We start from the raw sequence: 12,670 nt of genomic DNA, 5'->3' as shown, positions 1-12,670 counted from the left end.
AATAACAAACAGAAGAGGAAAGTTAAGCCTTCTTCGGAGGAACTTGCACAGTCTGTCTGTTTGTTCTGGTTTATTGAGCTATTCAATGTGGTATTGTTCAGCGAAAGCAGAGTTTATAGGCATGCATTTTTTCTGTGTAGTGCTATAAACCAAGAAAAAAGTGACATGTGAAACTAAAGGGCCTAAGGGACTGGTCATTGCAAAACATAGCTGAAATGTCTGCATTTCTTTTGTCTGCTCTTTTCCTCTCCTGCCCCCAGCCACAGCAAGAAATGTGAAGTTCAAATCAAGTCGTATTTGATATTTACTTGATGTGCTGGATCTAGCAGAATTACCATAGTCTCTTTACCCTTTTTCCATGCAGAAACATGCAGCTTCATTTGCCTCTGCATAAACAATCATAATTCATACTAACACACGTATAAGAAAAGATGACTGTGAAACTCCCACAGAAATGAATATCATAAAGCTGTATGAAGCATAAAAGTAATACAGGCTGCAGGGGTACTCCATGATGAGGGGTGTAAAGAGGAGTTTTGTTCCCAGGGCAGATCATCAGATTTAATTTATACCAGGCTGTAAGGTGGAACGGCCTGAAAAAGCATTGGGCCTGTACGTGAAACAAGATTTGTCCTTTAAAACCTGTTCAAAGTGCCTCAGACGTAGCTCAGCAGTACGTGTTAGTGTATTGGCAGACACGGCAGGCTCACGCATGGAGTGAAGGCCTAGCTCTTTTTTTTCATTAAGTCGTCTTTGCCCAAAGAAAAAGGGTTATAATCCTGTGCACATTAATTCTTAGTAACTGTTTAGGTGTACATTTTACCTCTTTATTCAGCATCAACTAAACTGGGTCAATTAAACTAAACCAGAGTTGTACTGTTGGGGTAGAGTTGGTTATTGTGGGCTTTCAGAAGGCAGAGAACTGTCTCTAAATCTGGAAGACGAATAACCTCAGATGATCAAGAGCAATTCAGGAAGGACTGTCGGAGCCTCTTTAGCTGCAAACACCAGGCTCCAGCTCACGACCAGAGAGCCTTGGAGCAGTATAGCGCACTATGGAGCAGGACCTCCCTCACACCTACAATTTTTCGAGGGTTCTTGTATGCTAGCCTTCATCGCCACATTAGCGTCTGTATTGCTTGCTAAGACCTGCTGCCTCAAAGGGCCGGTCTGAGGGGACTTACAAGGATGTTTACTGACCCGCTGTCAGTGCCTGAGTGCGCTCGGGGGCCTTAATACCCCTCCACTTCCCCGGGGCTCCCCCCGCCCTGCCCAGGGCCCAGGGCCCCACTCCAGCCCCCGGGGCCGTCAGTGCCTGCCCCAGCGAGGCCAGAGGATGCTGTCTCCGGCCCCAGCGAGGCCAGAGGATGCCGTCTCCGGCCCCACCGCGGCCCTGCTCGTGGGCTGCGCCAAGCCTGGTCCACCGGCAGCCTGCCTGTCACTCCCCGTGGCCGGGGAGGTGCCTGAAGCCCAGGGCCGGGGCTGGCCTGGCTGGGGAGGACAGGCCCTGGCTGCCAGGCCCTGCCCTCGCACCCCTGGGAGCCCTCACGGCCCCCGGCCCAGGAAGCTGCCGTCCCTCGCCATTCCCTGAGAGACATCTTCTTGCGTCGTACCTCATAGTTCAGCTATAATGAAGACATGCTTTGTACTGCCGACCAAGGCCTGACGTTACCCCTGTTGAGAACAGAACATTCTTAGGTCTAGAACTAAGAGATGTGGCAGGAGTGGACTGTATGCTAGTTTGGCTGGAGTGCATGGACACACAGCGGCTCGGGGAGGGCGGCTCATCAGAAACAGGGTTCCCCATGTGTGTTGAAGAAGACATTAGCCTTCAACAAGGACTGTAGCAACTATATAATGACCTTTCCGGGTTAAAATTGAGGTAAGAGGAGCCCCATTTCCTAAAGGGATGAAAAACTACTATGAAAGAAAGGGAAGTTGCTTTCTTAACCTAAGTGAAACTTTTTCAGTACGGAATTGCTTTGCTAGAGCTTTGGGATTTAGCTCAGATCATCCTGAAGTTCTACAAAATGTCAACCTTTGATAAATTCCAGGACAAAAAAGTCCCAAAAAAGGCCTGTTCTCCACGGTTTTTCTATGAAGCGCCTCCAACCTTTCACATGAGTATTTATGGGGAGCAAAGAAGCTGGCTGGTTCACTAATACTCTGATCTACTTGTATCCTGTTACTGAGCATTCTGGGGAGAATAGTCCTTTTGTTTTAGGCTTTGGAAAAAGCCATCATAACTTTGCCTCCCATTAAATCTATGTTTGATGGGGAGCTCAGTGAATGTGACCTGTAAGGAAACAGAATAGTGTGTTTCAGTCTTCACAAAGGAAACATTTATAACAATTTATAGCTGAGGCCGCCAAACGTGTTCTTCAGAGATGCACTAGAATTACTTGTAGAGCCTCAAATACTTTAGGGAAAAGGGGATTTCATCTCAGTGAAAGCTGGCTGTTTAAATGTGTGTGTATATATATATGCATATATATATGTATCAACAAACTAGCATTAAACCCCGAATATTTCTTCTTTCTTCCCACTCACTGTCAATGAAGGTTGTCCCTAGGCATTGTACATTCCTGGCAATGCAGCAAAGTAGTAACAGAAGACGATCAATTTAACTGTGCTCTGCAAAGAGTTCTAGCAAAGGACACAGCATGGCTACATCCAGAAACAAGGGTCTTCCCTTGTGAGTATTTATAATCCATGCACTGGACAGACAAAAAAAAATAATTGCTCTGGTCTTTCAGTTAGTGGATTCACGGCTTGCCATATCCATTCTGTCCTTGTATTTGCAGACATCTTTTGTATCCCACTGAGTTGCCTGGATGCTGCTGAGGACTTATTTTCATTTTCAGAAGACAGTAGTAACCATAAAATATCCTTACAACATCCTTTTGAACTGGACGTCTCTATCCTTTCTTTACAGGAAGGAACATGGGCAAAGCTGAATGGATTAGTGATGATTAAGCACTACTGGTTGTTTCTTCAATTCTGTATGTGCCAAATGGAAATAATGATACCTTCTTTTCTCCACTTCTTGTCTAGTATATTTAAACTTCATGCTTTCCAGGGCAGCATTTGTCTCATTAGCTGTTTGCACAATGCTTAGTGCCATGGCACATTACTTTTAGATAGAGCCCCTAGGCACTTCTAAACAGCTGCTAAGTTTACCTAAGGATACAAGGGATGTCGATAACAGACAAAACCTGATTCTACTTGCTGTCTGTGCAAGCCAGCTTCCAAAAGGATGCAGCATAGCTGTACTGAGCCATTAGCACCTCACAGAGTGAATTTCATAAAGTACAGCAACTTGCTAGCATTCACATGGCTTCCAGGCTGATTTACAGGTTTGTTCATGGGCGGGGGGGGTGCTGGTGTATGTGTGGCTTTTTCTGCACAAGCCCACGCAGTCGTGCCAAAAGATAGGCTGAAGATAAGTTTGTAGCTTTCATTTCAGGCATTATTAGTTTGTAGTCTTCAAAAAGAAACAATAAATGCCATTAATAAAAATAGCAACCCTTCCGGCCTAGTAAACAGAAATTATATACATTGATAGCATTATATTGACAACCATGCACTCCATACGCTCATGAAGGTTACAGGGCACATTTCCATGCAAACAGTCAAGACAGCGAACTTCAAATATTTGGAAGAAATGTTTATTTAACAACTGAATACATGCTAAAAGAAATAATTTACAGCAGCAGTTTCATTACATTTTTTTCTCTCCAGTTTTCTAGTTCCCATCTGAATTGAAGTGACAAATACAGAAGTAGAATTATTTACTACTCAGTAAGGAATGTGCTTAAAGAATAAGCGCATAACTTTGGCACTGATATAGCAAATAAACCACCTTATCACCTGTGTGGCAAAATCTTGCATTTTAGTATTATGCTGAACACACCAAAATGGAGTACCTCTAGATAACAGTACTTTACACTGTACCTCCTTATCTAGTCAAAAATATTTACATCTCTTTTGGCTAATGTGTAGGTAGCAAAAACTGAACTATTAAACACATACCATTGATATTCACTAAATAATACATAAAAAGGATCAGTAAATGCGCATTCACATGCATTTAATTTAATTTCATTTTTTTTACATAGTGACTTTATTGGGTCATGAAGATTTAACTCTATTCTGCAAATATGCACATTTTCTTAGTTTGATGTTATAGTTTAACATAACCATACACTTTTTAGGAGCCATTGAACAAATTCCCATCTTCAGTGATCCATGCAAGTGCAAAGTGTAGATGAGTAAGAATAAGATTCAATGCATTTTTGTTCCTTGCAATGGGATATCTTAAAACAAATCAAAATAGATCTTTCTGGTTATAAATGAAATCCTTTATTTCTCTCCAGCTTAAATACAACTTTTTACTTACTTTTTCTAAAGTCTGTAACTAGAGGTTTAGAGGGTTTTATTGATGATGTACAGAAATACTATTTTTACCTTTACCTTCAAAGGTTATGTTGCTTTAAACAATAATGACACAAATGGGGGTATGAATTTTACTGAAGCTGTAGGGTGTCTTTTTATACATGAATTCAATAAGGCCTATGTTCTTTGAAAAAAGTTCATTTCACATCAGTATTAAATGCTACTTTAACTCGACCATAATATGAACCTGAAAATCAAACATTTCCACTGCTGGCTTGATCTTCTGCCCTCTTATTTCTATAAGCAAATACAAAAACATAAACAAGACTACTCATGTCAGCGAGGGTTGAAGTTTGTAAGATCTGATCATATCAATCATCCAATTAGACTGCAAGGTTATGGTAAAAACATTGCAACTTCTGTAATTTTGTTCCCACAGGTTATCTTTCTCTGTATAAAAAACCCCATTTCTTAGAATCATGACTTAATTTAATCTGTGTCTTCTTCAGGGGTGGTGAAAGAGGTTGGTTTTGGTTTGATTTTTTGCAGCAAGTTGCTATAGAACTGGTTGCTATGAGCATGGTAAAGAAAAATTCCATTAATGTGTAAAAAAGGAAACAAATTCATTTAGAGTCTGTTGAAATCAACCTGTATTTTTCCCACTGAATTCTCTGAGGTTCATTTTAAAACTGTTTTCTTTTGTAACAAAGAGGATTCTAATGACTCAATGGTACACAATAGCCCTACACAAAAGGCTAAAGAGTGTTCTGTGATTACAATTAAATAATTCAGCTGACAACAATGCTCAGAAATTAATCATAAGCTGAGCTGAAAAATTAATACTTCTGTACAGGAAAGCACATAGTTGAACCTATGTTTTAATTCATCCCTATTCAGCACATCATGAAAGCATGGGAATTTAATGGCATACTAAAGTTCACAGGAGTCAAGTTAAACATAAGAGAGATGTAAAGTTGCTTTAAAACTAAATTCCCCAGTGCTTTCCTAAATCATGGCCTTACAGCATTGTCCTGGTCCATTCAATGAATTTTTTGCTAAAGAATTAAATGACAAAAAATCTTACAAGTTCATCCCCTGCAAAACTAAAGTGAGTGGGCCATTAATGAAAATCCAATTGCTATGGAGGCAAGAAGCCAAGGTTTAACTATTCAGAAGGATACTTGAATTAGTGAGTGGCAAGGAGACTGGGATGTATTGTGAGAGAAGCTGTCACAGCAGTTGTGTTATATTGTAACTGATAAAGATGATAGTGTAGTGATTGATAAATTAAATAATCTGGAGTGAATAACAACAAAACAGATCAGTCATCAATACAGACACACTTTTATATAAAAGCTCCTTTAGCAAACTAAGGACTTTGTTCTAGTAATTTTCCCCACAATGACATTAGCAAACTAAGGACTTTGTTCTAGTAATTTTCCCCACAATGACATTACTTGAAATTATGTCATTTACGGACTCTACCAAGATAAAATGTGGGAGGCTGGAGAAAGATGATCTCAAAAGAACTGGACACCATAGAACTGGGGACCAAAGGCACATCTGTGCTGAGGTGAATAAATCCACTACTTATAACCTTAAACTGACACTTATGGTGCAAGTACATTGTCTGTTTTACCCTGTTGCTCTCCTGTATATAGAATAAGACAGAAGTGCAGGACCAACTTATCTGTTAGTATAAACTAGTCTTAAGCTGAACTTCACCAATTTACTACTGCAGCAGACTTCACCCACAGATAAAACTGTCCCTTAGATCTTAAAACAGAGAGCTGGCTTTGAGGTTACTGTTTACGTGGCCTAGTGCTGGTTCTTTGCATTTGGGTGATCTGGCCCACAGAAAGAATGGAGCACTGAGAATCAGTAGTGTGGACATTTTTCTACCACTGAGCTGGGAACAAAACTCCTTAAACTGAATGTGAGCTTTGCTCATGGATATATGACAGTCTATGAGCCACAGTACTTAAATATTAGCATTCACAAATATTTACGAACCAAGAAAGCAAGAGTGTAATTAGTAGAGGGAATTTTAATGCTATTTACTTTTTTTAATTAAAAAAAAATATACAACTGAAATTCAATGCTCTCCTCTTCATTGGTTCAATCTATAGCAAGGTATTATACAAGTTGAATCATTTCAAATACCATACTTAGAAAAAAAGAATGCAAAAGACTTCCATGCTATACAGTGACTTTCATGTTAAAATAGCTTAGTTTTAAAATTGTTTTGAAGTTACATGTCATACAGATTACTGAGAGGGGAGGAGGTTAACTGCAGTGTGACTAGCTCCCCTGGAAGGTTTTCCAAACAAAAGAGTAAAGCAGCTCATAATTGGAAGTTGACTTTTTTTCCTCTAAACCAATAATTAGAAAGTACAATATTTCTAAGACAAAAAGTCTAATCTATTTTAGAAAAGAGCTAATGTTTGCTGCATATTTTTCATGGTACATTTAAATTATAGTTTTAATAAAATACATCTTTAGATCAAAGCTGAAAGAAGTCATCAGTAGTAGGCCAGTGTACTCCACATTTTTTGTTCTTCCAGATGATGGATGGCTTATGTTGTTCAGATTTCCACAAACAATCTCATTCAGTATTGTTTTTCCTCTTCTAGTACATATAAACAGGAGAACTGGTAGACAAAACAAGAACAAAATCCTTGTGTCCAATCACGTGTTTAGACGTTCATCAGCTTAATGAGTTCATGCAGTTTTATATATAAGTCTAGAAATGGTAGTGCTGATGATGAAAGGTGGGTTTTGTTTTTCTTTAAGATGACAGCATGAAATACAGCATTTTGTTATATCTCAGGCAAAAGAGAAAGCAAAACTTGCCTGCTGACCACTTGCAGAACTTTTTGAGCAGTAAGCTAGGTCCGGGTGAGTTATCATCCTTGAAACTCTGGTCTTTCTGGTCTTAGAATCAGAGCAGAGAGGAAGGACTTACTAGGAAAGTTAGAAATGGATTTTATTTAAACCTGGTGGAAATTGTTTGAACTTTCCACTCTTGTAAACATCCACATAATGCCATGAAAAAGTTCATGAATATTGCATTTTTTTCCAGTTATCTGTCTATACAAGTTTCTACTTGGATGAGGTTCCTAGAGGTAATGTAGCTCAGACACTCCGTGGTGCCCTCTCAAATTCATGGGTCCTCCTGTTCCTACCTTTTTTATTCTCTTGTAGGTGCTTCCACTTATTTGTATTCACCTGCGTATTGGCAGGCCTTTGTCGGCGTTGTTTGCGGTCTCTTTTCCAAACCTGCTCACAGAACTCATCCATTGTGTTGAGATTGGGGTGATTGATTAACTGCATGAAGTCTCTATACCAGATCTTCTGACTGGGGGTCATGCTATTGGTAGCATCCTTGGTCTTGGAGGCATCACCATCTTCTTCTTTATGGAGCAGCTCTTCCAGGTGGTCAGTATCAATTACTTCCAGGGTCACTTTGAGCAAAGTTTGCATGAAGCCATGCTCCACAGCATGACAAAAATAAATACCAGAGTCTCTCCGTTGAAGACTTCGTAGCAATAGGCCCTGTTCTGTCCGTATCATGTGATCATCCACTTTTATCTGTATCGGAAAAAAGTAGTAATTTCAATAGTTCATCTTTCATATATATGCAACATTATCCTGTAACCATACTAGTTCCTTAGTACTGCTCCTTTCAGCTGGTAAAACTTGGCAAAAATCCCCCAAGCCCCATGAATGGAAAACCCCTTGCCAGTCATCTGTAGTTACGGAAGGCTCAAATATTCTGGAAAAACTACTGATATACTGCAAAGAGTTTGGGGGATTAAGAATCTACTCCTTAGTCCCTGCTACTGCTGAACAAAGATCTGTATCAACTCAGTCAGATGGACTTGCTGGTAAGATCACAGAAGAGTCACAATTGGCAGAGTCAACATGGATGCATTTGACTATATTACCAAGGTCACATTTATCATTATCTTTTAGTCAAGCTTAAATGTATTCATGGGAAAGGTTCTCTGTCTTCCTATTGCTCCTTACTACAAATGCCCTTATGCATAGAAGTGGGTTGTGCATAAGTTGAGAATTTATAAAGAAACAATAAGGAATAAATCTCAAAATATTCATATTAAAAGAGCAACTGTCCAAAATACTGTATTTTTCTGAATTAATTAATAACTAGAATGCACATGTCACTGCAGACAGAAAGGGCACAAACCTGTTTGCTGCTGTCCTCACCAAGAATAAATTCTAAATAATTTACTATTTATGCAAACAAAGCAAACAGCAAAAATATCTAAAGTTGCTAATGTAACTAAGTATTTAGTACATGCTTAAAAAAAAAAAGCTTCAGAGTGGTTTGGGTATATTTACAAATACTTCAATGAAACAAACAAGTTTTTGTTTCCTAGCTTGATCTCCTTACCTACCAGAGTAGATTATTCTCTTGAACTATGTGTGACCTAGCTTGATAGTAATGTGACTTGAGAACCTGAGTGAGTAATAGCATAAGAAAGTTGGTGACAAGAGAAGGAGAAAAATAAAGTATCAGCTTAGTGTAATGCAAGCAGGGAAGGTCAGTCGTTTTGCCTCTATGAGTATCGCTTTTGATGAAAAAAATGTACAAGTTTTCATACCCTTGTTCCCACTACTACCCTTGTTCCCAGTTCTTTTTGTCTCTGTCTTATTTGCAGTAAAGTCTTAGAGCATGCAGTACATAGGAAATGCTCCTGTTTTAGACTACATTTCAGTCAAACAGTGTAATTAGATGAATGCAGTTAGACCTTTTTTTCAGAGGCAGTTTTAAGGTCTTTGTAATATTTAAGTTCAGTATAATCCTTGTATGATGCTGTAGGTGGCACTTAGATAGCATGCTAACTTTTTGTATTTCTGAGATATCTAATGGAAAACCAATGCGTTTTGCAGGGGTCTGACCAGGGAGATGTTATGAATGTTTTTTGATGTTACAGTTTGTAAAACCTGTTAGAGAGCTTATGGGATTTTATGGTGAAAAGAGTAAGAATATGGTGAAGAACAACAGAAATTATAAAATTCCAGAGAAATTCTGCTAAACCAAAATACAGATGGACATTATTCTGGGAGGGACTCAGGTTCAAGTATATCTTCATAGAGAAGACTAGTTGCATCTCTTTATTGTTTCTACTATACCTCTTCTTTGCGGTCATCATTTTGCTTCTGGAATTGCCAGTAGACTACAGCACGCTGAGATTTTGGACTGCACTCAAGAAAAGTGCTGCTATTCTCTACTCCATAGATAATCTTTTCCTCCAGGGTCTGACCACTTGGGTTATCTGTAAAGCAAGAAAAAAAGAAAAAAATAATTAAAATTACCAGGAAAGAAAAATTTCAATTGCTAAGTGAATTTGTTTAGAAATTGGGCTCCCTTAAGGTGTTTAAAGATAAAAAAATGTTAAAAGAAAAATTTCACCATATCGGTATGCCATTTGGAAAATCTCCATCAACATCTCTATCTTTGTAAGTATCCCTGGTATTTTTTTATTATTATCTTTGTATTTTAAATCCTAACAGCTGTTAACATCTCAGTATGTGAAATTAATGAATTTCATTGTGAAATTTTGTGTAAACCTCATTATTATTCATCAAGAAAAACATCTACTACACAACAAGAATTTTTAATAGCAAACTGTATGCAGTGAGAAAACTCAGGGTGTAGTTGCAGAATGTCTGTAATGATGCCTCCTGGGCTCTATGATCATAATACTTTAGAGCAAAGTAATAAAACATGAGGCTATTTAAAAGTAATATAATGTGTTTAGATTATATGGCACTGCAGTTTGCTGAAGCTGTTAATGACCAGGAATAATGTTTTTGAGGAAACAATCTTCAATTAATCATTTCCTCTCATACTGATATAATTTATGGAAATGTAATGAGGTTAACAAACCAGACATTATGGGAGGGGAAAAAGAAAGTTAAATAAATTACTTCCTTTTGTAACAACAGTGTTTCAAGATATTCATCAACTCTCTGGAAATATCACATAGCTATAGGACTTATATGGCATTTGATTCTTCTCCAATACCGCAGAGGCTGCAAGGCATCATATTTCAACTCTCCACCTTAGCTCTTTAAAATGCTGTTATAGACTTAAGTGGCAACAGCACAATAATCCTAGAGAGTAGATGGGGAGGAAGGGGTTGGTAAGCTATTTAACACTGTGTTGATCTCATGGGGTTTCCTGTCTCTTTGCCATTATTTGTCGTTCTTTCCATTTTCCACTTCTGATCTTTAGCACTGGAAATCTTTAAAGAACTTCTTTTGATATGTTTTAACAGGAAAATGATGTCTAATTAAAATCCTCTCAGAGAAATCCTTTGTCAAGTTTTGTTTGCTTTCACAGTGCCTTTATCGTATTGGCCATGTAGTTTAGCAAACACAGGCTGTTTGCTAGATGACTGAGCCAAAGGTAAAAATAAAATTGAGCTCCTGATTTATGTTGATATAGCAATCATATGTCCTTCCATAATGACTTGCAGCCCTGAGAGAGGATGGGAGAAGGGATGGGGGACAGAATAGGAACTGGTACTTGCCCAGTTCTTAGTAAGGAAACATCAAATAGCCTATTAACACTAAACAAATAAGGAATGGGTTAGCTTGCTTTCCTCTGCTGGGTTGTGAACCTTTCCAGCAAGTAAGTGGGGTGCTATATAAACAACTAAGTGAAACAGCTTTTATGACATCTCTCAGAAACCACATCCCTATGAAGAATGTCAGTGCAGCTTTGGGCCAGGAAGATGGGGAGCAATGGGGGAATGAATTAGAAAGCAAAGCAGTAAGAGAAGGGTAAGACAGCTGGAAGAGAATGTAGCCAAGTGTACCAGTAGAAAAGTCTGAGATGGAGCATGGGTCAATTTATGTCAGTGAAACAGAGGAACTAGAAGTATGTGAAGAGACTAACTGAATAGAACTAGAAGTGATAAGATAAAGATTGGAAATGGAAATGATTGGCTGATAACTCATGGGTCCAGATTCAACGTTGTGAATAGCTGACTGATGTACTAACTCTTCTGTTTCAAGTTAGGTGCTCTCATTTAGGAACAGAATTCACATGGCTGAGCAGACAGCCAAAGATCCTCATGTAGTCAACAAGAGACAGTTTGATATCTGAACTGGGACCCACAACAGATAGTACAGTAGGACTGCAACATAAGATAGTCAGTGGGAAATGTCCCCTTTTATAGCCTGGGACACACACGTTACTGCTCCAGTGATGTATTTCTGTGAAACGGAGATTTACAGACTTCCAGAATAAAGGATGGAAACACTCTAGGATGCATGCTCTATTTCAATTCCTCTCTCCCAGGCTCCATGAAATTTGAATCTTATTTGCAGAATGGCCCAACTTCAACAAGAACAATCGGATAGTTTGGGTGCTTGTATTGGAAGTAGAGCTATCAAGTCAATCTCCTAAGCCTAAGTGGACTTTGAGTCCTAATAGCTGATTTAACCAGCAGGTTACTAATTAGGTGGCTTGCAGCATCACTTGACTATATTTTCCTGAGCACAACATAGTCCAAGTGAATTATACGTGAGCAGAGCACATGTAACACTGGTCTCATTAAGTCCAAGGAGAGTCTTCTAGATCCTAAATATCAGTACAAAGGACAAAAATAGATATTTCTTTGGCAGGGATCCTACTGCCTATGAGCAGTAGCATATTTTTAAGTATATAGAGAAGTTGCTGCTGGAAAACTTAGGTACCTAGGATATCCTTAAGATCACAGAATCATAGAATAATTTGGGTTGGAAGGGACCTTTAAAGGTCATCTAGTCCAATCCCCCTGCAGTAAGCAGGGAAACCTTCAACTAGATCAGGTTGCTCAGAGCCCCATCCAACCTGACCTTGAATGTTTCCAGGGATGGGCCATCGACCACCTCGCTAGGCAACCTGTGCCAGTGCTTCACCACCCTCACTGTAAAAAATTTCTTCCTTATATCTAGTCTAAATCTACCTTCTTTTAGTTTAAAACCATTACCCCTTGTCCTATCACAACAGGTGCTGCTAAAAAGTCTGTCCCCATCATTCTTATAAGCCCCCTTTAGGTACTGGAAGGCTGCTACAAGGTGTCCCTGGAGCCTTCTCTTCTCCAGACTGAACAACACCAACTCTCTCAGCCTGTCCTCATAGGACAGGTGTTCCATCCCTTTGGTCATTTTTAGTTTCTAAGTATTCTTAGTATCTAAGAAGCTAGTCACAAGTTTTCATGGAAGTTACCTTGAAGGTGGGTGCTCTGACACCATTTCA

The 12,670-nt window shown here is 39.0% G+C and overlaps 1 protein-coding gene across 4 annotated transcripts in view; it reads right to left on the bottom strand.

Moving 5' to 3' along the window:
* Positions 1–4,073: 4,073 nt before the first annotated feature.
* The window catches only part of SEMA3A (semaphorin 3A), a 335,619-nt gene continuing 327,022 nt past the window's right edge, over positions 4,074–12,670 (bottom strand). For all 4 annotated transcript variants that reach the window (XM_030015370.1, XM_030015368.1, XM_030015367.1 and 1 more), the window contains 2 exons: positions 9,553–9,695; positions 4,074–7,986 (listed from right to left, as the gene is read on the bottom strand). In XM_030015370.1, the coding sequence (XP_029871230.1) occupies positions 7,531–7,986; positions 9,553–9,695 (599 nt within the window). In that variant the 3' untranslated portion in view covers positions 4,074–7,530. The remainder of the gene's footprint in view (positions 7,987–9,552; positions 9,696–12,670) is intronic.

Source organism: Aquila chrysaetos, chromosome 5, assembly GCF_900496995.4.
Source record: "Aquila chrysaetos chrysaetos chromosome 5, bAquChr1.4, whole genome shotgun sequence".
NCBI lineage: Eukaryota > Metazoa > Chordata > Aves > Accipitriformes > Accipitridae > Aquila > Aquila chrysaetos.
Note: the sequence above shows the minus strand (reverse complement) of the source record. Positions and strands in the feature narration are given on the sequence as shown.